This window comes from Aquarana catesbeiana, linkage group LG01 (genome assembly GCF_042186555.1).
Source record: "Aquarana catesbeiana isolate 2022-GZ linkage group LG01, ASM4218655v1, whole genome shotgun sequence".
Taxonomy (NCBI): domain Eukaryota; kingdom Metazoa; phylum Chordata; class Amphibia; order Anura; family Ranidae; genus Aquarana; species Aquarana catesbeiana.
The window spans coordinates 29182346-29206637 of record NC_133324.1 but is presented as its reverse complement, the minus strand read 5'-3'; the positions used below and the strand labels follow the sequence as shown (position 1 = coordinate 29206637).

Genomic DNA, 24292 nt, shown 5'->3' with positions numbered 1-24292 from the left:
GATTTCCCCGAAATGATGTACAAAGTCCTTTCCTGTTAGCCTTTTCCTGTGGTTAGTTTCTATATAAATTATTAATATTCTATTTTTGCTTGTTTTAAAACATCCTGTATGTCTGTATCTTTACCATATAATAATGAAAGGGTTGGACTTTTGTTGTGATGTCATTTTGGTTATATAAATGAAAACGCGGAAATAAAATGACCATACCATTCTGAGAACTGCATGTATTGACTGCGTGTCATAACTTCTTATCAGAGTGATCTCCAGGCCTCATTGGGTTTGAAGAAACACTCTAGGCAGGATATCATACGAGGGTTCATTTGCTCCTAAAACATCCCTACACCCCATCACATACTGTTGGTCATTCCCATCCAAAGTTTTTTTTATTGCAATAGATTTTTATTGAAAATTATAAAGTTTTGGTGATAACAAAGAATAAAGAAAACATGTAGATAACAATCAATATCACAGTATTGAACATTATAATACATTCATAGTCATAGGACATTGTTCATATTACAAGTGGGAACATGTCAACATATAGCAATAAAACATAGATTAATCTCTTCTGTAGTTATTATCGCAATCCTCTACCCTCCTGGCGCCCCAATGGGAACACTCTGTGCCTTGGAGGGTTGGGTCACATGGGACTTATGCTCAGCTTTTTGGAGTGTTCCCACATGGTGATCCAAGCTAGGCTTGACAGATGGCGTTTTATTGGTTTGGTGATATTGTTTGTCCTTGTGTATGACTATTAGTATAGAGAAAAATAAAATGTAAACAGTTCTTAACTATGAATGTATACAGAACTTATGGGTATATTAGGTGAAGAAATAGGATAAGGAGTTAGGATGGGGCAATACCTTCTTGTGGAGTATGTAAATTTCTTGTATTTCAGTATTTTATTGGACTATTGGTCTATGGGAGGGTATATTACGTGTTTTTATTATTTTCATACTAGTCTAACCAGGGTTTCCAGATCTTATGTCTGGAAGTGTAGGAACCTTGGGAAGCAGTGAACATAAGTTTGTATGTGATGTGGAGGTTGTAGTTTTGATTACTCCTCTAAGGGTTGGGATCTCTGTTTTTTCCACCTTCTCACCACTTCTAGACATGTGCTGGTGAGAACTTTAGTGTCTACTTGTCTCAGAGGGTTTGGAATAGTTTCTACTCCCAGTGAGAGGTGAGCCATACCAGGGTTATTTGGACATGGGATATCAGTTATATATTCTATGAGGCGAAAAATATCTGACCAGTAGTTTCTCAGATGTGGGCACGTCCAAAGTATGTGTGTCAATGAATCTCTCTGGCCGCACTGTCTCCAGCATAGCGGAGACAGTTGAGGGTTAAAGCCCGCTAACCTTGTGGGAGTTAAATACCATCACAAAAGTATCTTTTGGTATAGTTCCCATAGATTTACACTTCTGGTAGCTTTATATATGGATGAGAGAGCCTGTTTCCATTGGTCTGGGGTGTATGATGTTTTCAGATCTATTTCCCAAGTCCTCATAGAGGGAGATTTGATAAACATAGATTTCTGGTGTAGGAAAAAGGAGAACAAAGATATTCCAAACACACAAAACAAACCAAATTTATCAGTCTGTGTGAACATTCTCTGCTCTAGGTGCTGCAGCTCTCCCACAAGTCCACTGGGTGGCAGACATAAATCTGAAAGTATACAAGGCAAGAGAGAGCACAAGCCGGCCTTAGTGTAATACTGTATTTATTGATAAAATATAATTGTAAAATCAAGGGTTGCACTCACAAACATCCAATGTAAATTAGCATGAACAGCTCAATGCAAGCCTCCTCTCCTGGTCTGTGTAAATCAATTGGCTCACAGCGACTTGCCGCGTGGTGAATGGTTGTGACTGTTGGTACTAGAAGCCCACTTTCTTATCTCACACGCAGCTCAACACTCACACGGACGTTGCCGTGTAATGTCACTCGTGGGCGAAGAGGGAATTCACGGTGAATCTGCTAACTCCTCTGACACACATACAAGCGGTTGCTATGGCAACATGTTTCGGAGGCATGCTTCCTTCTTCAGGTAACGCCCTCATCTCCTCTAGTGTTCCTATATACGTGACACCCCAAGCCCCTCCTCATAGTCAGCCAATGGCTTTATCACAAACTAGGAGCACGGAGTTTACAGCAGGAAGTGTCTACAAAGAGGAGGGGGTTAAAAAATAGCAACAAAATCCTAAACTAACTTTTACAACTGTATATACATTAATTACAACTATCTATAATATAGAAACTAATAATGATAAGACTAATCCTATCATATATTATTTAAAATTGTTTAAAAGATTATATAAAATGTGCTATATAGAATATAAAATATAAAACATAGCATACATTTATCTATATTATCAACAACAGAATATACTGCGAAAACATTATCATGTATTTTAATGAATTCATAATATATTATAAAACATCTTGTTATTATAGATGTAATAGATCGTGATTCATATTTGTATACAAATTATATACAATTTATGGTAGTTATAATTCATTTTTAGATTTAATATTAGATTTTTTTGTTTTATGTAAAAATATTATGTAAAAATATATTATATAGGAAATATTAAATAGAAAATAATTGTAATTTATCATTTTTTAAAAAATGTTTTGGACGCTTAACTTTTAATTTATAATTATCGTAAATATCTACCTCCTAAGAAAAAAAAAAAATTATATATTATATATATATTATATCCTGGATCCCATTTATATTGTTGTAAAGTGTCCAGGACATGTACAGAATGCTTTATGTATGCAGGGTGAGAAATAACAAGAGGCTGGAGGAAGGCATCCACATATTGAGAAACTCAGCTAGTGATGCCATCTATATTGGCCACTATCGGTCTACCAGGTGGGCATACCGGGTCCTTATGAACCTTATGCTGCATACACATGAGCGGACTTTGACCGGACTGGTCCGACGGACTATCCGACAAACTTTCGACAGACTTCCAACAGACTTTCCAAATGAACGGACTTGCCTATGTGATGACGTACGACCAGACTGAAATAAGGCAGTTGATAGCCAGTAGCCAATAGCTGCCCTAGCGTCGGTTTTCGTCTGTCGGACTAGCATACAGACGAGTGGATTTTTCAACCGGACTGGAGTCCATCGGAAAGATTTGAAACATGTTTTATTTCTAGGTCCGTCTGACTTTTGGGAAAAAAAGTCTGCTGGAGCCCACACACGATCGAATTGTCTGACGGAGTCCGGTCCGCTGGACCAAGTCTGCCGGAAAATCTGCTCGTGTGTACGCGGCATTAGGAGTATGGTAGAAGTAAGGTGTCTTAAAGTAATTTGATAGAAAGAATTGTTTCTCCAATTTCTGTATTAAACCTTGGGTAAAAACTTGATTCATCATTTCCATTAGTTCCAATTTATACTCAGGTAGTGGATCATTTTGCAGTATATCATAAGTAGCATTGTCAGACAGGAGCCTATATGCTTACTTTAAATATTCCACCCTATGTTGAATAACTATACCTCCTCCTTTATCGGCTGTACAAATTACTAGATTATAGTTATCTTTGAATGCAAGTAAGGCATCTTTTTCTTGCTTTGAAAGGTTACGCATATTGACTTTCCCATGTGGTGACTCACAAAGTTTTCTAAAGTCTGCATACACCATAGCATAAAAAGGTTTTGATAAATTCATTTTTGATATGATGTGGGTAGAACGTAGACTTCGGACGGTATGTGGAATGTATAATTCCATTAGAGAATGGTGTGGATATGGGGACTTCCATCTCTGATCCTCCTTCCAGAAGTAGTTCTTCTAAAATATCAATATCAACATCACATCCAAAACCCACTTCAAGGAAACAGCTGACAACTCTTATTTACATCAAAGGAGTTGCCACCATCCTAAGTGGAAGGATAATATACCCTACAGTCAATTTTGTAGGTTACGTAGAAACTAGTAGTACAAAGGATTATAATGACCAGGCAATCATAATGTCCAAAAAATTTTTACAAAAAGGATATGCAGATCAGCATATCCAAAAGGCAATTGACCGATATAGAGATGATATCCAGAATAAGAACATGTCCACATCTGCCAAAGATCAATATAACACTCTTTTTCATTACAACATATAATGACCAACACTGGGCCATTAAAAAAGCTGTCCAAAATCACTGGCCAATTTTGGGGCAGGACAAAGCTCTTGGGAAAGTTCCCCCCAAATAAACCTCGTGTAGTTTTTAGACGTGTGATTAATGTTAAAAGTTTAATTGCTCCCAGCCGCCTTAAAGACAAGCAAAATTTGAAAATGCAGAGTATCCCTCAATTTTTTAATATCATAGGATGCTATAGGTGTAAAAGTACTACATGTAAAGCATGTAGATTTATTTCTCATGGTCAAAAGTCATTAAATAGTAAAGATGGCCGCACCTTTTACATCAAACAATTTATATGTTGTAGTACTCAGTTTGTTGTTTATGGATTGAGGTGCCCATGTTTGTACCTCTATGTAGGTAGGATGGAGCGAGCTATGAGGACCCGCTTTGGTGAACATCGTAGGTTTATAGAAAAGAAGATCGAAAAGCATAGTGTGCCACATCACTTCAAACACAAACATGAGGGTAGTACTGAAGGTCTGGAATTATTTGGTATAGAATCTATACCTATGTCTATCCAGGAAGTTGAACGATTTCCTCTTCTATGTAAATGCAAATCATTTTGGATTTTTACTTTAAATAGCATAACCGGAATGGTTAAATGAGGAGCTTGAAATAGGTGCCCTGGGGGGGCAGGAGGCGGAGCCTAGCAGAGCAGACATGCATTGTTAGAGCTCCAGGAGAGAAGAGAAGGAGAGAAGAGAAGGACAAAGCGGAGCCTGCAGGCTCAAAAGGTATCCATTTGAACCTTTTTGCCCCAGGGAACAAACTGTGAAAGTTTGGGCAGGAAATATGGTACTGGGAGGAAACCGTGGCAGAAATAAAAATCACCTCACAAAGAGCTCACAGGCACTCACTGCAGCTGAAGCAGCTCCAGTCACCTCACAAGATACAGCATCAGGGCGCTCTCACAGACAGAAAATGTCACAGCAAGACTCTCCATTTGAGTCAGATACAGAACAAATCCTCTCACAAACTTCTCCACAAGCCTCCTCAGTATCCCCAGTAATATTATTACAATTTGAAAAGATGCTCCATAAGGCTTTAAAACAAACCTCAGACCAAATAACAAAAAGCCTAACCAAAGAAATAAGAGAGCTGGGAAACCGCACCGCAGCCGTATGCCGCGTACACATGGTCGGACTTTCCGGCGGACTTGGTCCGGCGTACCAGAGTGTGCCGGACAATCCGCCCGTGTGTATGCGCCAGCGGACTTTTCCGGCGGACTTTTTCCCCAAAGTCCGCCGGACCAAGATTTGAAACATGTTTTAAATGTATCCGATGGACTCATTTTCGGGCGGAAAGTCCGCTCGTCTGTGTGCTGGTCCGACGGAAAGTCCGCTCGTGTGTATGCTGGTCCGACGGACCAGATACGACGCGAGGGCAGGGTATTGCATCTCGCGCTCGCTGCAATAGGAAAAACAGATTTTCCTATTGCGGTGAGTGCGGGGCATACCAGGCCTTTAGGTCTGGTATGGATTATAAAGGGGAACCCCCTACGCCGAAAAAACGGCGTAGGGTCCCCCCTAAAATCCATACCAGACCCCAATCCGAGCACGCAGCCCGGCCGGTCAGGAAAGGGGATGGGGCGAGCGATCGCCCCCCCTCCTAAACCGTACCAGGCCGTATGCCCTCAACATGGGGGGGTGCTTTGGGGGAGGGGGGCGCCCTGCGGGGCCCCCCACCCCAAAGCACCTTGTCCCCATGTTGATGAGGACAAGGGCCTCTTCCCGACAACCCTGGCCGTTGGTTGTCGGGGTCTGCGGGCGGGGGGCTTATCGGAATCCGGGAGCCCCCTTTAATAAGAGGGCCCCCAGATCCCGGCCCCCCCACCCTATGTGAATGAGTATGGGGTACATGGTACCCCTACCCATTCACCTAGGGAAAAAGCGTCAATAATAAAACACACTACACAGGTTTTTAAAATAATTTATTAAACAGCTCCGGGGGGGTCTTCCTCCGGCTTCGGGGGTTCCGCCGGTTCCTCTGCTCCCGGCGTCTGGTTGGTTCTTCTCCGCTCTCTTCTCCCGGTGTTCCAGTTCTTCGGCCGGCTCCTCTGCTGTCTTCAGGTAGCTCTCTTGTATAGGCGGAGACCCCACCCCCTAATGATGTCAGGTAGCTCTCTTATATAGGCGGAGACCCCGCCCCCTAATGATGTCACAGTCCCTGGGCATGCTGGGACTGTGACGTTTTAGGGGGCGTGGTCAACATCGACCGGTGACCACGCCCCCTAAAACGTCACAGTCCCAGCATGCCCAGGGACTGTGACATCATTAGGGGGCGGGGTCTCCGCCTATATAAGTCACAACGGAGCCCTCAGAGAGCAGTCCAGCTGGAGAGAGCATCGTGTCAACATCTGGAGAAGAGAAGAGGGAAGAAGCCAAGAAGCCCAGAAGCCCGGACCTCTGCTGGCAAGAGAGCTACCTGAAGACAGCAGAGGAGCCGGCCGAAGAACTGGAACACCAGGAGAAGAGAGCGGAGAAGAACCAACCGGACGCCGGGAGAAGAGGAACCGGAGGAACCCCCGAAGCCGGAGGAAGACCCCCCCGGAGCTGTTTAATAAATTATTTTAAAAACCTGTGTAGTGTGTTTTATTATTGACGCTTTTTCCCTAGGTGAATGGGTAGGGGTACCATGTACCCCATACTCATTCACATAGGGTGGGGGGGCCAGGATCTGGGGGGCCCTCTTATTAAAGGGGGCTCCTGGATTCCGATAAGCCCCCCGCCCGCAGACCCCGACAACCAACGGCCAGGGTTGTCGGGAAGAGGCCCTTGTCCTCATCAACATGGGGACAAGGTGCTTTGGGGTGGGGGGCCCCGCAGGGCGCCCCCCTCCCCCAAAGCACCCCCCATGTTGAGGGCATGCGGCCTGGTACGGTTTAGGAGGGGGGGCGCTCGCTCGTCCCCACCCCCTTTCCTGACCGGCCGGGCTGCATGCTCAGATCGGGGTCTGGTATGGATCTTTGGGGGAACCCCACGCTGTTTTTTCGGCGTAGGGGGTTCCCCTTTATAATCTATACCAGACCTAAGGGCCTGGTATGCCCCGCGACGGGGCTCGCAAGGTGTCAATCTTGCCGATAAAAGTGGCAAGATTGATTTCCTTTTCTAGTCCCGTCGCACATGAGTCACGTTGAAAATGAACGGACTTGTCCGTGTGTGGGCAAGTCCGTTCATTCTGAAAGTCCGCCGTAACTCCGGCGAAAGTCCGTCGGAAAGACGGGCGGACTTAGCCCGCCGGAAAAGTCCGGTCGTGTGTGGGCAAGTCTGTCCGTTTTAAAGTCCGGCGCACCTGGTCCGTCAGAAAGTGTGCCGGACCAAGTCCGCCGGAAAGTCCGACCGTGTGTACGTAGCATTAGAAATAAAAATAGATGAAATTGAAATTACAACCCAAGAAAATGTAACAGAATTGGAACAATTAAAAAAAGAGAATTTAATACTTCAAACTAAGCTCGAAGATTACGAAAATAGAGCCAGACGTTCAAACTTGCGCATAAGGGGAATACCTGAAACTGTGACAGACCTGCAATCTACTATTACTGCTCTATTACAAGAACTAAAGCCAGATATCCCTATTGAACGTTTAGAACTGGACAGAGTACACAGAGCCCTCACAGCCAAAAAGAAAGATGGACCCCCACGTGATATAATCACAAAATTTCATTATTACAGAACGAAAGAACAAATACTAATTGCTGCAAGAGAAAAAAAGGAACTTAATTTTCAAGGACACAATTATCAAATTTTTGCTGACCTATCCCAACTTACTATTACTAAAAGACGATCCATGAAACCCCAACTAATGGAACTGCAACGCCACAACATTATGTATCAATGGGGCTTCCCCTTTTCAGTCAGATTTAACTACCAAGGTACAATTTACAGAAGCAGATCAGCAGATGAACTACAACAAACCCTTTTAAAATTAAATCTGACAGAACCCACAAGCAGCAACACTCCCACACGCAGAAGAATGGCATCATCTTCACCTTCAGGCAGCACCCAGAAAATTTCAGAACAAAATGGGAATCATCATTCTCACAAAAGAGGCAGTTATGCCACATCATCCATGGACCAAGAAGATTCAATGGACTGACATCCTAATTCCTGATATCTTTTCATTTATTATACTAAAAGATGGTTCTCTATAAAAATCCTATATTTATAACTGAATGTAACTGCATTCTGATAGTCACACACTGTGTGGGATCATGTTACATTCCAGTTATATTTCTTATTACTTCTGATTCATATAGCCTTAGAATATATAAGTGAAATAAGGAAATTCTTGTTCAGTTATATATTATCAGGTAATAACAATAGATTTATTACTTTTTAGGACAAATATGTTCAATAATCCAGAAGTAATGGAAGCTTTTTCTTTCTTTTGTTAAAACAAATATATTATTACCTAACTAGTTCCCAGAATTATCTTTTTGTTTATTCTAATCTGAAGCAATACAACCTCAATTTTATGAGTTAACATATCTAAACAGTTACATATGAATAAAATATGTAATTGTTTACTCTAAAAGGGTTAAAATCCCAAAATAATTCAAACTATCTTCATCAAAACCGAAGTTATTAACAGTACCTTTCTAACTGAATTATTTAGCCTAGGACAAGACTAACCATATACAACCACCCTGGAATAAATAATTTCAACAAAAACTATATTCTGCTCTCCAATTAATGAAACATCATTTTGAGGTCTTTTGACATAGCACTTCTCTCCTGTAAGCGGAAGATCCGTGTACCCCCATTAGCCCTCCTCATTCTCCCAACCATATTATGTGGGAGTGTGACGAAGGCACTTATTCCCTTGAGAGAGATATTTATTCTCTTTCACGGGTAAATTGTGATTACTTGCAAAAAATAATTTATACAATGTATCATCTAATCTCATGTTTTTTGTTTACTTTTTACTCCAGAATTCACTGGTTTCTTTTCTATCTATTCATCTCTTCAGTCCACACAGGTTGATCTGCGCAGTCAGCTCTGCATAACAAAAAGTAAGTAAAAACTATTTGATCTATTGCTATGGCACCACTGAATATACTTTCCCTGAATGTTCAGGGAATAAATGTCCCTCAAAAAAGGACCAAAGCCTTCCGTACTTTCCATAACAAGAAGGCTCACATGGTATGCCTCCAAGAAACACACTTCACAAAAGATTCTACTCCAAAATATATTTCTCCTTTTTATCAACAAATTTACATGGCTTCTGCCTGTACCAAGCAAAGGGGAACTCTAATTGCATTTCACCGATCCACACCATTCACCTTATCATCAGAAATTAAAGACCCAGAAGGTAGATACCTGATACTCATGGGTTATATAATGGATACAGCAATCACGGTGATTTCCTACTACGCTCCTAACAAACAACCTACACCATTCCTCTCACATATATTACAAGTGATTAATACACACAAAATAGGAACAGTGATAATGTGTGGGGATTCGAACCAGGTCCTCCTCCCATTTCTAGATAAATCACCTTTTACACCATCCAAAATAACCTCTAGATTACCTTTTTCTCAACTTCTTTCCAAATACAATCTGGTAGATTCATGGAGAGAAAGCAACCCAATGAAAAAGAAATTCACTTATTTCTCGCACACCCTCATCAAACCTTCACCAGAATAGATCATATTTTTCTAACAATTGGAATGATACCAGAAATTATTGCATCAGATATAATTCTGATTCCGTGGTCTGACCATAATGCAGTATACACTACTATAGCCTCAGCCATACCAAAAGCGCATGACCCAACGTGGTACTTACCGGACATAATGCTCAAACACCCACTACATCAGATGGCCATTGAACAAGCTTTAAAGCAATACATATCAATTAATAATACAACAGACATCTCCCCAATAACACTGTGAGAAGCTCATAAGCCTGTCTTGCGTGGTACAATACAAAGACTAATGGCACTATTTAAACGGGAACGCAAAAATCTAGCAAAAAAACTAGAACTCAATTTTAATGCAGCCTCCATATCATTTCAAGATAATCCATCTCAGAGTACAAAATCTCATCTGGAAAAATCTAGATTGGAATACGATCTATTTCTCACTGAGTCAGTTGATAAATCCCTCAAACGCTCCAAACACAATTTCTACATGAATACAAACAAACCAGGTACATATTTGGCTCGGGCATTAAATTCAACTAACAAATCTTTCAAACCAATACGTTTGAAATTATCAAAAAATGTTTACACTTGTAATCCAGTTAAAATAGTCCATAAATTTCACTCACATCTAGCAACTTTATACAAGACAAACAATGAATTTAATCCTACAGAGGCTGAATCCTTCTTCTCAAAAATAACCTTACCTGAGTTATCTCAGAATCAAAAAAGCAGTTTGGATGAGCCTATAACTATAGATGAAGTTGCTAACGCCATAAAGACCTAAAACTTAACAAAAGACCAGGCCCAGATGGCTACTCGGCTTTATACTATAAAACATTCTCAGAAATACTCTCTCCCATTCTCACTGAAACTTTTAACAAACTTCTAGATGGACATTCTTTTCGGCAAGAAACACTAATGGCAATTGTTTGTATGATCCCAAAACCCCTTTCTGATGATACTTCCTGTGTGAATTATCGGCCTATCTCTCTGTTAAACCTCGATATTAAATTATTAGCAAAAATAATAGCAAAACGCCTCAATAGCATTATAGGAAAATTAATACATAGAGATCAAGTAGGCTTCATGCCAAATAGACAGGCAGGCGATAATATACGCAGAGCAGTGTTATTGGCACATATTGCTAAAAAACGGAAAATCCCTTTATGTTTTCTATCTCTCGATATTAAGAGGGCATTTGACACAGTATCCTGGCAATATATGCAATATTCATTACAAAAATGGGGTTTTGGACCCCACTTTTTAACATGGATCAAAGCATTATATAATAAACCCAAAGCCTATATAAAATATGCTGGATACAAATCTGAAGCCTTTAATATCGAAAGAGGTACCCGACAGGGTTGCCCATTATCTCCCTTATTATTTGCCCTTATACTCGAACCCATGGCCCAATACATCAGAACAAACCAAACTATAACTGGCATTGAAGTAGGAGGTATTACACACAAATTATGTATATTTGCAGACAATATATTACTTTTTCTATCATCACCACAGGTCTCTGGTCCTAACTTAATACCAGCTCTTGATGGATTTGCAGCCCTATCCGGCCTTATGATTAATCCTAAGTAGGGATGAGCCGAACACCCCCCTGTTCGGTTCGCACCAGAACATGCGAACAGGAAAAAAGTTCGTTCGAACATGCGAACACCGTTAAAGTCTATGGGACACGAACATGAATAATCAAAAGTGCTAATTTTCAAGGCTTATATGCAAGTTATTGTCATAAAAAGTGTTTGGGGACCTGGGTCCTGCCCCAGGGGACATGGATCAATGCAAAAAAAAGTTTTAAAAACGGCCGTTTTTTCAGGAGCAGTGATTTTAATAATGCTTAAAGTCAAACAATAAAAGTGTAATATCCCTTTAAATTTCGTACCTGGGGGGTGTCTATAGTGTGCCTGTAAAGGGGCGCATGTTTCCTGTGTTTAGAACAGTCTGACAGCAAAATGACATTTTGAAGGAAAAAACTCATTTAAAACTACCCGCGGCTATTGCATTGCCGACAATACACATAGAAGTTCATTGATAAAAACGGCATGGGAATTCCCCAAAGGGGAACCCCGAACCAAAATTTAAAAAAAAAATGACGTGGGGGTCCCCCTAAATTCCATACCAGGCCCTTCAGGTCTGGTATGGATATTAAGGGGAACCCCGGCCAAAATTTAAAAAAAAAATGACGTGGGGTTCCCCCTAAATTCCATACCAGACCCTTCAGGTCTGGTATGGATTTTAAGGGGAACCCCGCGCCAAAAAAAAAAAAAAAAACGGCGTGGGGTCCCCCCAAAAATCCATACCAGACCCTTATCCGAGCACGCAACCTGGCAGGCCGCAGGAAAAGAGGGGGGGACGAGAGTGCGGCCCCCCCTCCCTCCTGAACCGTACCAGGCCACATGCCCTCAACATTGGGAGGGTGCTTTGGGGTAGCCCCCCAAAACACCTTGTCCCCATGTTGATGAGGACAAGGGCCTCATCCCCACAACCCTGGCCGGTGGTTGTGGGGGTCTGCGGGCGGGGGGCTTATCGGAATCTGGAAGCCCCCTTTAACAAGGTGACCCCCAGATCCCGGCCCCCCCCTGTGTGAAATGGTAAGGGGGTACATAAGTACCCCTACCATTTCACGAAAAAAGTGTCAAAAATGTTAAAAATGACAAGAGACAGTTTTTGACAATTCCTTTATTTAAATGCTTCTTCTTTCTTCTATCTTGCTTCATCTTCTGGTTCTTCTGGCTCTTCTGGTTCTTCTGGTTCTTCCTCCGGGGTTCTCGTCCAGCATCTCCTCCGCGGCGTCTTCTGTCTTCTTCTCCTCGGGCCGCTCCGCACCCATGGCATGGGGGGGAGGCTCCCGCTCTTCTCTTCTTCTCTTCTTCTTTTCTTCTTTTCTTCTTTTCTTCTCTTCTTCTCTTCTTCTTCATTTTCTTCTCCGGGCCGCTCCGCAATCCATGCTGGCATGGAGGGAGGCTCCCGCTGTGTGACGGCGCTCCTCGTCTGACAGTTCTTAAATAATGGGGGGGCGGGGCCACCCGGTGACCCCGCCCCCCTCTGACGCACGGTGACTTGACGGGACTTCCCTGTGACGTCACGGGGAATGCCACAGGGAAGTCCCGTCAAGTCACCGTGCGTCCCCCCCCGTTATTTAAGAACTGTCAGACGAGGAGCGCCGTCACACAGCGGGAGCCTCCCTCCATGCCAGCATGGATTGCGGAGCGGCCCGGAGAAGAAAATGAAGAAGAAGAGAAGAAGAGAAGAAAAGAAGAAAAGAAGAAAAGAAGAAGAGAAGAAGAGAAGAGCGGGAGCCTCCCCCCCATGCCATGGGTGCGGAGCGGCCCGAGGAGAAGAAGACAGAAGACGCCGCGGAGGAGATGCTGGACGAGAACGCCGGAGGAAGAACCAGAAGAACCAGAAGAGCCAGAAGAATCAGAAGATGAAGCAAGATAGAAGAAAGAAGAAGCATTTAAATAAAGGAATTGTCAAAAACTGTCTCTTGTCATTTTTAACATTTTTGACACTTTTTTCGTGAAATGGTAGGGGTACTTATGTACCCCCTTACCATTTCACACAGGGGGGGGCCGGGATCTGGGGGTCACCTTGTTAAAGGGGGCTTCCAGATTCCGATAAGCCCCCCGCCCGCAGACCCCCACAACCACCGGCCAGGGTTGTGGGGATGAGGCCCTTGTCCTCATCAACATGGGGACAAGGTGTTTTGGGGGGCTACCCCAAAGCACCCTCCCAATGTTGAGGGCATGTGGCCTGGTACGGTTCAGGAGGGAGGGGGGGCCGCACTCTTGTCCCCCCCTCTTTTCCTGCGGCCTGCCAGGTTGCGTGCTCGGATAAGGGTCTGGTATGGATTTTTGGGGGACCCCACGCCGTTTTTTTTTTTTTTTTTTGGCGCGGGGTTCCCCTTAAAATCCATACCAGACCTGAAGGGTCTGGTATGGAATTTAGGGGGAACCCCACGTCATTTTTTTTTTTTTAATTTTGGCCGGGGTTCCCCTTAATATCCATACCAGACCTGAAGGGCCTGGTATGGAATTTAGGGGGACCCCCACGTCATTTTTTTTTTTTAATTTTGGTTCGGGGTTCCCCTTTGGGGAATTCCCATGCCGTTTTTATCAATGAACTTCTATGTGTATTGTCGGCAATGCAATAGCCGCGGGTAGTTTTAAATGAGTTTTTTCCTTCAAAATGTCATTTTGCTGTCAGACTGTTCTAAACACAGGAAACATGCGCCCCTTTACAGGCACACTATAGACACCCCCCAGGTACGAAATTTAAAGGGATATTACACTTTTATTGATTGACTTTAAGTATTATTAAAATCACTGCTCCTGAAAAAACGGCCGTTTTTAAAACTTTTTTTTGCATTGATCCATGTCCCCTGGGGCAGGACCCAGGTCCCCAAACACTTTTTATGACAATAACTTGCATATTAGCCTTTAAAATTAGCACTTTTGATTTCTCCCATAGACTTTTAAAGGGTGTTCCGCGGCATTCGAATTTGCCGCGAACACCCCAAATTGTTCGCTGTTCGGTGAACTTGCGAACAGCCAATGTTCGAGTCGAACATGAGTTCGACTCGAACTCGAAGCTCATCCCTAATCCTAAGAAATGCCTAGTGCTTAATATTTCACTCACAAACATGGAATTGATCCCGGCTAGGGCTGCACTCCCATTCACATGGGCAGAAAAATCAATCCCATATCTTGGAATTCATTTAACAGCATCTCATTCTGACTTATTCTCAACCAATTATCCTCCTGTATTAAGACAGATCACAAATCTAATAAAACAATGGTCGCAACTTCCTTTATCCTGGATAGGGAAGATTAATGCAATCAAAATGACTATTCTACCCAAATTGCTTTATCTATTCAGAGTCCTCCCTATTCCAATTCCTTCCTATTTTTTGAGAATAGTACAAAAAAGAGCAACTTTGTTTATATGGGGTTCTTCTAAACCACGTATACCTATACACACACTACATCTTCCCAAAAATAAAGGAGGCCTGGGATACCCTAATTTTACTAACTACTACAGAGCAGCACATTTGGCCAGTCTGTCCAAATACCATGCAAAACAGGAAATCCCATTATGGATATTTATAGAGGCTTCAGAAAATGACCCTCTATTAATATCAAATTTATTATGGCTTGATTCCAAAGACTGCTTTAAAATTCATAATCCCATAACTAAACACTTCTTATCTCTCTGGGATAAACTAAAAACCAAATATCAGTTACAATCTCCACACAATCCTCTCCTTTCTTTTATCAGAAATCCGGCCTTTTATCTGGCATGGATCTACCCAAATTCTTTTAAAGCTTGGACAACATCAGGCATTCAGACACTAAATGACTTCATAGCATCTAAATCATTCCTTTCATTCCCATTGCTTAGAGAAAAATACGATCTACCAAACTCTGAGATATTTAGATATCTCCAAATCAAAAATTTCTATACACCATTTCTAAAGGGGGATACACCATTATCCCAATTATCCATTTTTGAATCAATCTGTACAAAAGATCCATTTGCTAAAGGTACAATTTCATCACTTTATAATCAATTATATGGAGTAGCAAATCTTAATAGACCCTCTTACGTTCAGAGGTGGGAGGAGGACCTGGGACGAACTTTAGAAGACATGGACTGGTCTAACATATGGCTCACATCTAAGTCATCTTCACCCAACATCTTAGCACTGGAGAAAAATGATAAAGTCCTAACTCGCTGGTACCTTGTACCCGCTAGAGTGGCAAAATATTCACCTAATACCTCAGCTCTTTGTTTTCGAGGATGCCCAGAAATAGGCACATATTTACACATATGGTGGACGTGCCCAGTAATCCAAACCTTCTGGAAGGAAGTCTTCGTGATTGCATCTAAAATATTTTAAAAAATAATACAACCAGATCCATATTTAACTTTACTTAATCTAAAACCGGAATAGTTAACACTCTCTCAATTCAAACTTATGATCCAACTAATAACGGCTGCAAAACAAACAGTGGCCAAGGCATGGAAATCTCCTACATTGGTACTAGCAGAAACAATTCACAGAATGAATAATACAATGTCCCATGCTAAGATGATAGCCATCGATCAAAATCAAATTCCAAAATTTGAAAAACTTTGGCATCCTTGGATAAAACAACAGTTCCTGTCAAACTTCAATGACTCTGTCCTGTTGCCATGGTAACAGATTAAATGACTTACAGAGACACCCATTCTAAGGCTTCAAAGAGAACTAAAAAGAATAATAAACTGACGAGCGGGACAACCTTGTGGACCATACCTCTACCTTTCAACCCTTTTTCTTCTTTCTCTTTCCTTTTCTCCACCTTACGATTAAAGCTCATTATCAGAATGTATTTGACCTATATATACTCTACTTGTAAACAATATGTATAGTAGGTATAAATCATTTAAATACCTACAAAAGTAAGGAAATGATATATATCTTTAATTTAGGTTTACGTGAACCCAATGTTTAATATTTGAAATTTCATGATATTTACCTATATAAACCCTACTGTAAAACAATGAGCTTACTTTATAGATCCTTGTAAACTTACTTTATGTATCTTTATAACCTTGTATACTCAATAAACTTCTTTTGACAAGGAAATAGGTGCCCTTATATGATATTACATATATTTTTTTTTTTTCTGAGGTAGATATTTCAAAGCAATTCTTCTTTTCAATATTTTATTGGTTTTAAAGTAAATAAAAATACAGGTTACCTTAAAAAATAGGTACAGTCATTCAGGTGAGAGAACTGTGATGGTACAGGTATACATTAAACACACCTATCAAAGCCTGATCATTACATAGCAGAGATATGAGACAATCCAGCCCCTTGGTGAGGTAGATATGTACAATAATTATACATTAAAAGTTAAAAATCCAAAAATTAAAAAAAATATATAAATTACAGTTAACATTTTCTATTTAATATTTCCTATATAATATATTTTTACATAATATTTTTACATAAAACCAAAAACCATCTAATATTAAATTTAAAAATTAAAAATGAATTATAATTACCATAAATTATATATAATTTGTATACAAACATGAATCACGATCTATTACATCTATACTAACATGATGTTTTATTATATATTATGAATTCATTAAAATGCATGATAATGTTCTCGCAGTGTATTCTGTTGTTGATAATAATATAGATAAATGTATGCTATGTTTTATATTCTATATAGCACATTTTATATAATCTTTTAAACAATTTTAAATAATATATGATAGGATTAGTCTTATCATTATTAGTTTCTATATTATAGGTAGTTGTAATTAATGTATATACAGTTGTAAAAGTTAGTTTAGGATTTTGTTGCTATTTTTTAACCCCTCCTTTTTGTAGATACTTCCTGTTGTGAACTCCGTGCTCCTGGTTTGTGATAAAGCCATTGGCTGACTATGCGTAGGGGCTCGGGGTGTCACGTATATAGGAACACTAGATGAGATGAGGGCGTCACCTGAAGAAGGAGGCCATGCCTCCGAAACATGTTGTCATAGCAACCGCTTGTATGCATGTCAGAGGAGTTAGCAGATTCACCATGAATTCCCTCTCTGCCTACAAGTGATGTCACGCGGCGCCGGCTGGTCCGTGCGAGTGTTGAGTGACGTGTGAGATAAGGAAGTGGGCTTCTCGTACCAACAGTCACAACCCTTCACCAAGTTGCTGTGAACCAATTGATTTACACAGACCAGGAGAGGAGGCTTGCATCGAGCTGTTCATGCTAATTTACATTGGATGTTTGTGAGTGCAACCCTTGATTTTATAATGATATTTTATCAATAAATACAGTATTACACTAGGGCCGGCTTGCACTCTCTTGCCTTGGATACTTTTAGAACAAAGATATGCCTTTGATGGAGGTGTTGAGGTTTGTAAAATATAGATACAGTATCTCACAAAAGTGAGTACACCCCTCACATTTTTGTAAATATTTTATTATATCTTTTCATGTGACAACACTGAAGAAATGACAGTTTGCTACAATGTAAAGTAGTGAGTGTACAGCTTGTATAACAGTGTAAATTTGCTGTCCCCTCAAAATAACTCAACACAGAGCCATTAATGTCTAAACCGCTGGCAACAAAAGTGAGTACACCCCTAAGTGAAAATGTCCAAATTGGGCCCAAAATGTCAATATTTTGTGTGGCCAGCATTATTTTCCATCACTGCCTTAACCCTCTTAGACATGGAGTTCACCGGAGCTTCACAGGTTGCCACTGGAGTCCTCTTCAACTCCTCCATGATGACATCACGGAGCTGGTGAACGTTAGAGACCTTGCGCTCTCCCACCTTCCAGTTGAAGATGCCCCACAGATGCTCAATAGGGTTTAGGTCTGGGGACATGTTTGGCCAGTCTATCACCTTTACCCTCAACTTCTTTAGCAAGGCAGTGGTCGTCTTGGAGGTGTGTTTGGGGTCGTTGTCATGTTGGAATAATGCCTTGCGGCCCAGTCTCCAAAGGGATCATGTTCTGCTTCAGTATGTCACAGTACATGTTTGTATTCATGGTTCCCTCAATGAACTGTAGCTCCCCAGTGCTGACAGCACTCATGCAGCCCAAGGCCATGACACTCCCACCACTATGCTTGATTGTAGGCAAGACACACTTGTCTTTGTACTCCTGACCACACACTCTTGACACCATCTGAACCAAATAAGTTTATCTTGGTCTCAGACCACAGGACATGGTTCCAATAACCCATGTCTTTAGTCTGCATGTCTTCAGCAAAATGTTTGCGGGCTTTCTTGTGCATCATCTTTAGAAGAGGCTTCCTTCTGGGACGACAGCCATGCAGACCAATTTGATGCAGTGTGCAGAGTATGGTCTGAGCACTGACAGGCTGACCCCCCACCCCTTCAACCTCTGCAGCAATGCTGGCAGCACTCATGCATCTATTTCCCAAAGACAACCTCTCGCTTTGACGGTAAGCATGTGCAGTCAGCTTCTTTGGTTGACCATGGCGAGGCCTGTTCTGAGTGGAACCTGTCCTGTTAAGCTGCTGTATGGTCTTGGTCACCATGCTGCATCTCAGTTTCAATGTCTTGGCAATCTTCTTATAGCCTAGGCCATCTTTATGTAGAGCAACAATTCTTTTTTTCAGATCCTCAGAGAGTTCTTTGCCATGAGGTGCCATGTTAAACTTCCAGTGACCAGTATGAGAGAGTGAGAGCGATAACCCCAAATTTAACACACCTGCTCCCCATTCACACTTGAGACCTTGTAACACTAAGGAGTCACATGACATTGGGTGGGAAAATGGCTAATTGGGCTCAGTTTGGACATTTTCACTTAGGGGTGTACTCACTTTTGTTGCCAGCGGTTTAGACATTAATGGCTGTGTGTTGAGTTATTTTGAGGGGACAGCAAATTTACACTGTTATACAAGCTGTACACTCACTACTTTACAATATAGCAAACTATCATTTCTTCAGTTTTGTCACATGAAAAGATATAATAAAATATATACAAAAATGTGGGGGGTGTGCTCACTTTTGTGAGATACTGTTTATCCTCCAAGGAATAACCGTGTCAGTGTCTTCAATGGAATTTAATAGGTATGAAATTTGAATATACGCATAGTAATCTTTGGTCTCCAAGTTGTATTCGAGTTGAGTTGCTCTAAAGGTTTTAAGTGCAGGGCCTATGTGTAAGTCTGCAGTTGTTGTGAGTCCCTTGGATTCCCAGTGTTTAACGTGTACGTTTGGTATCAATTTTGTAAGCTAGTAATGGGGAGGGGAATGGATTTCGAAGTTGTGTCAATTATGGGGGTATTTAGAAGTAACTTCCATGCTTGGAGAGAGGCCTCCATCGTAGCTGAGACTTTAGAGGGGGAGTGCGACATATCTACTGGCCAATAGCAAATCATATAACTTGTGATTAGGGCATTGATATGATTCCAATTCCTGCCACCTTGAGGCATGCTCACAAGGGAACCAATGCCTCAGCTAGGCTAGAATTGCTGCCGTGTAGTAGTCTTTCAACAGAACATGTCCCACTCCTCCTGCTGTCCTAGATTTGTTAGTTTTTGAAAAGCCCGTCTAGCTTTCTTTACCTGCCAACGAAATTCATTAATCAAAGATTGCGCTCTGGTAAAGAAACTATCTGGGATTGGTATTGGAAGGGTCCTAAACAAGTATATGAATTGAGGCAGTATCATCATTTTGAAGGCTACCAGGCAACCAGACCATGTTAACTCTGTTTTAGTTATACCCTGTAGTTTCTGAGTTCGTTTTTGCAAAAAAGGAGTGTAATTGGCATCTACCATGGCATCTGTATGTGCTGTTAGCATTATTCTCAAGTACTTTATCCCCTCTGTAGTCCAAGTGTAAGGAAATTGTGACTTGAGTCTATTGCTCGTGGGGGTGTCGATCCCTAGTCCCAATATGTATGATTTACTATCATTAACCCTGCAGTAAGAAATCCAGTTAAACATGTTTAAGGCCTCATGTGCTGCCGCCAGGGAAGAATCCACCTTTGTCATAATCATAATAATGTTGTCTGCAAAGAGACTTATTGAATGAATGTTATTGCCTATTGGAAAACCCTTTATGTTTGGGTGGTTTCTAATATATATGACTAGTGGTCCCATCAACAAGTTAAATATTAGAGGGGAGAGGGGGCACCCTTGCCTTGTTCCATTAGATATAGTGAATGGGGCTGAGAGAATACCAGACATATATACCTTGGCGGATGGTTTAGAGTATAAAGCCAAAATGGCAGAGAAAATAGAACCATTAAAGCCAAATGACCCCAGCACCTTGGTTAGATATAGCCAATGTATGCGGTCAAAGGTCTTCTCTGCATCCAACGTTAGGAGCAGAGAAGGCACCTGGTGGAGTTGCGCCATATGAATGATATTAATCAGTCGCTGGGTCGCATCTGAGGTTTGTTTATGTTTTGTGAAGCCTGTTTGGTCAGGGTATATAAGGGTAAAATATCAGCAAGGCGTAAAGCTATGAGTTTGGCATAAAGTTTTAGATCAATGTTTAGTAAAGATATTGGTCTAAAATTTGAAGAAGAGGTGGGCTCCTTCCCTGGTTTTGACAAGGCTACAATTAAGGCTTCAAGCATTTCTGGTGGAAAGGAGGCAGAGACAGCTGCTGATTTAAACATTTGTAGTAGGAAAGGGAACAATAAGGTTTTAAATTCTTTGTAGTATTCTCCACAAAAGCCGTCAGGCCTTGGGGATTTATTCAGAGGTAAAGAATCTATAGTTTTATATAACTCTGCTTCAGTAAATAGTTGGTTAAGGGATTGAAGTTGGCTTGGGGATAGTTTAGGTATGGGTAGCTTCCCTAGGAAATTGTTAATTATGTCGGGAGTTGGTTGAAAGGTGGATGGGTCATCTTTTAAGTTATACAGGGTTCCATAATAATGGCTAAAGGCATCCGCTATTTTTTGGGGATGGAATTCTTTTTGTTTGGTATGTGGGTGAATATATGGTATTCTAGTTTTGTATCTATGACCTTGAAGGTTCTGTGCTAGGAGTTTCCCTGCTTTTTTTCCATTGAAGTCATAAGTCATCCTAAGTCTTTTGGAGGATTTTTCAAAATTGTTCAACAGGTGGAGTGTAAGGTCATATCTGAGTTGTGATAATTTAAGTGATATAGTTGAAGAGGAATTATGTTTTAGGCTTCTAAGTCAGAAATTTGTTTTGTTAGCTCATACGCTTCTGCCTCTGCGTTCCACAGCATAAATGGGCTTTGTACTGAGCCCTCATTATCGTTGAAGAAATCAGTCAAATGCTTATTGATCTTTTCCCTTGTTTCTTGGTGTTGTAACAAAAAAAGTATTGATCCTCCAGATTGTACTAGGTATAGGGGTTGCAGAATCCAATAGTGATAAAACTATTGAAGCGTGGTCAGACCATGTTATGGAGTTTATAGTAACAGATTTAGTGTTCAATAACACTTGTTGATCTACCACGAAGAGGTCAATTCTAGTATACACCTGGTGGGGTGAAGAGAAAAATGTGAAGTCCTTTTCGTCGGCATGGAAACATCTCCAGGCATCATACATATTGTGCTAGTGAAGGGAAGGTGATAGCATAGGAATGTGGTGGGTAGTTTTAGACGTAGAGTCCATTTTGGGATCCGGGGTGGCATTGAAGTCTCCACAGAGCACAAGTGGACCTTTTTGATGCTTCCTAACCTTCTTCAGTAGTTTATTGAAGAAGTGCACTTTGTGCTTGTTGGGGGAGTAAATGTTCACTAGGGTATACATTGCAGAGTTTAGTTTGCATATTAAAATCAGATATCTACCAAGAGGGTCTTGAATTTCTTGATGTAAGGTAAATGCTACAGAGTCTCGGATAGCTATTAAGACGCCCTTAGTTTTAGAGTTGGCACTGGCGGTAAAAACATTTGGAAAATTTTTGTGGGTACATTTCGGTGGTGCTTGGTTGCAAAATTGGGTCTCTTGAGTGCAAAGAATATCACTGTGGTGTGAAAGTGCTTCCTGCCACAGTGATTTGCATTTCATCGGGTGGTTAAGCCCCTTGGTGTTGATGGAGAGTATATTAATAGGCATTACTTATATATGAGGTATGCATTGGAACGGAGAGAGTCTTCCTCAATTCATTGCTTAATTCACAGTTAAGTGGCACAATTGAAGTGGTGTGCATCAGAATGTACTTACTTGTATAGGTCCCAGGTTGGTACTCACAATGTAGGAAAGGAGACTGTTTGGCCTGTGAGACCGTGTCTAGCGATGGATCACTTGATAGAGGTTCCAGTTTTCTTCAGCTTGGGATAGGTGAGGATCTGCAGATAGTTTGGTAATGTCTACATCCAAAAAACAAGAAACAAGAACACAGAAGGAACAGAGAGAGAAACGAGAGGGGAAAAAAATAGAATAATAGTGTTCAACATGTTCACACCATATTTGGTGCAATGGGTAAGGGGGGGTAAAGAACACCCAAAGACAGCATTACGCTGCTAAATATAACTGGGGGTTAAGTTCAATGTTGGAAACTTCAGCAATTAGGGACTAAAAGCAAATGTAGTCCATCCTTATTTAGTTATGTGTGAGAGGTGGCATTCTTCGCTGTGACTTTCTTCCAGTCCTGTGTGAGTTGGGGAGGAGTGCCGGTGGATTTTTTTTCAGTATAGGGGTCAGGCAAGATACCCCATTCTTTTAGAAGCTCAATGCCTTTTTCAAGAGATGTCACTGTGTATGTGTGGTTATCTTTTGTAATGGCTATTTTTGTTGGATAACCCCACCTGTGCGCTATTTTGTGGTTGTGTAATATTTTCGCCACAGTATTCAGGCTCTTACGCTTCTGCAGGGTATATTGCGCTAAATCTGAAAAAAATTGTATGTTCTGATACTGTGAAGGAATTTGTTCTTGCTTTCTCATGGTGGTAATTAGCTGTTCTTTAATGTGGAAGAAATGCTGCCTGAGGATTACATCTCTGGGTACCTAATCTGGCATGTGGGACCACTTAGGAAGGTGGTGGATCCTATCAATGGTTATGTCCAAATCCATGAGACTTGGTATGAGAGACTTGAATAAGGCAGCAGTATAAAGGCCCAGGTCCTGTTGCTGCACTGATTCAGGGATCCCCCTAATCTTTAGGTTGTTCCTCCTGGACCTGTCCTCCATGTCTGCTAATTTTGCTTTAATCCAGTCATTGTCTGCCTTTTTTTCATTATGTGCATCAACTAAGTCATTAATGGTGGAAGCATATTCCTCCATCTTTGTCTCTATGTGGTTCACTCTGTTTCCCACATCATGTATATCTCTTGTAACTCGGTGCATGTATCCAGGCATGTCAGATTGCAGTTTGCTTCTTAGGGGGGAAGCATGTCTTTTAGCACCGTGACTAAAACTGGTTGGTTTTGTGTGGGGAAAGATTCAATCGACTCTGGTAGTTCCCTTGTGTCTTCCCATGAGTCTGAGGCTGGGCTCCCTGACATAATCAATCCATTGGCATCTAGCCTGGCTTTTGTTTTGGTTCGGCTGCGGGAGGATTGGGTAGGTGGATAGTATAAATTGTCCTCAGGGGATCCATTATTTTGGGATCAATTACCTTTTTTGGAGGCTTTCAGCTGAGATGAGGCTGCCGGAGACGAGTAGGCCTCAGCACCATTTTGCCTGTCTGCTCTGCCGTTTGGAGCGAAGTCCATCAGGTGCTGGGGTTTCCTTTCCTTCCTCTGCTTCCCAGACATGATCGTGAGTAGGGATGAGCTGAACACCTCCCTGTTCGGTTCACACCAGAACATGCGAACAGGAAAAAAATTTGTTTGAACACGCGAACACCATTAAAGTCTATGGGACACGAACATGTATAATCAAAAGTGCTAATTTTAAAGGCTTATGTGCAAATTATTGTCATAAAAAGTGTTTGGGGACCTGGGTCCTGCCCCAGGGGACATGGATCAATGCAAAAAAAAGTTTTAAAAACGGCCGTTTTTTCGGGAGCTTAAT

General features: G+C 41.4%; 1 protein-coding gene across 1 annotated transcript in view; it reads right to left on the bottom strand.

The window, feature by feature from the left end:
- LOC141138519 (vomeronasal type-2 receptor 26-like) overlaps positions 1–24033 on the bottom strand; it is a 51418-nt gene extending 27385 nt beyond the window's left edge. Inside the window, exons 1-2 of the mRNA XM_073624675.1 lie at positions 23895–24033; positions 20546–20769 (exon numbers count right to left, since the gene is read on the bottom strand). Of these exons, the coding sequence (XP_073480776.1) occupies positions 20546–20769; positions 23895–24033 (363 nt within the window). The remainder of the gene's footprint in view (positions 1–20545; positions 20770–23894) is intronic.
- Between the last annotated feature and the right edge of the window lie 259 nt (positions 24034–24292).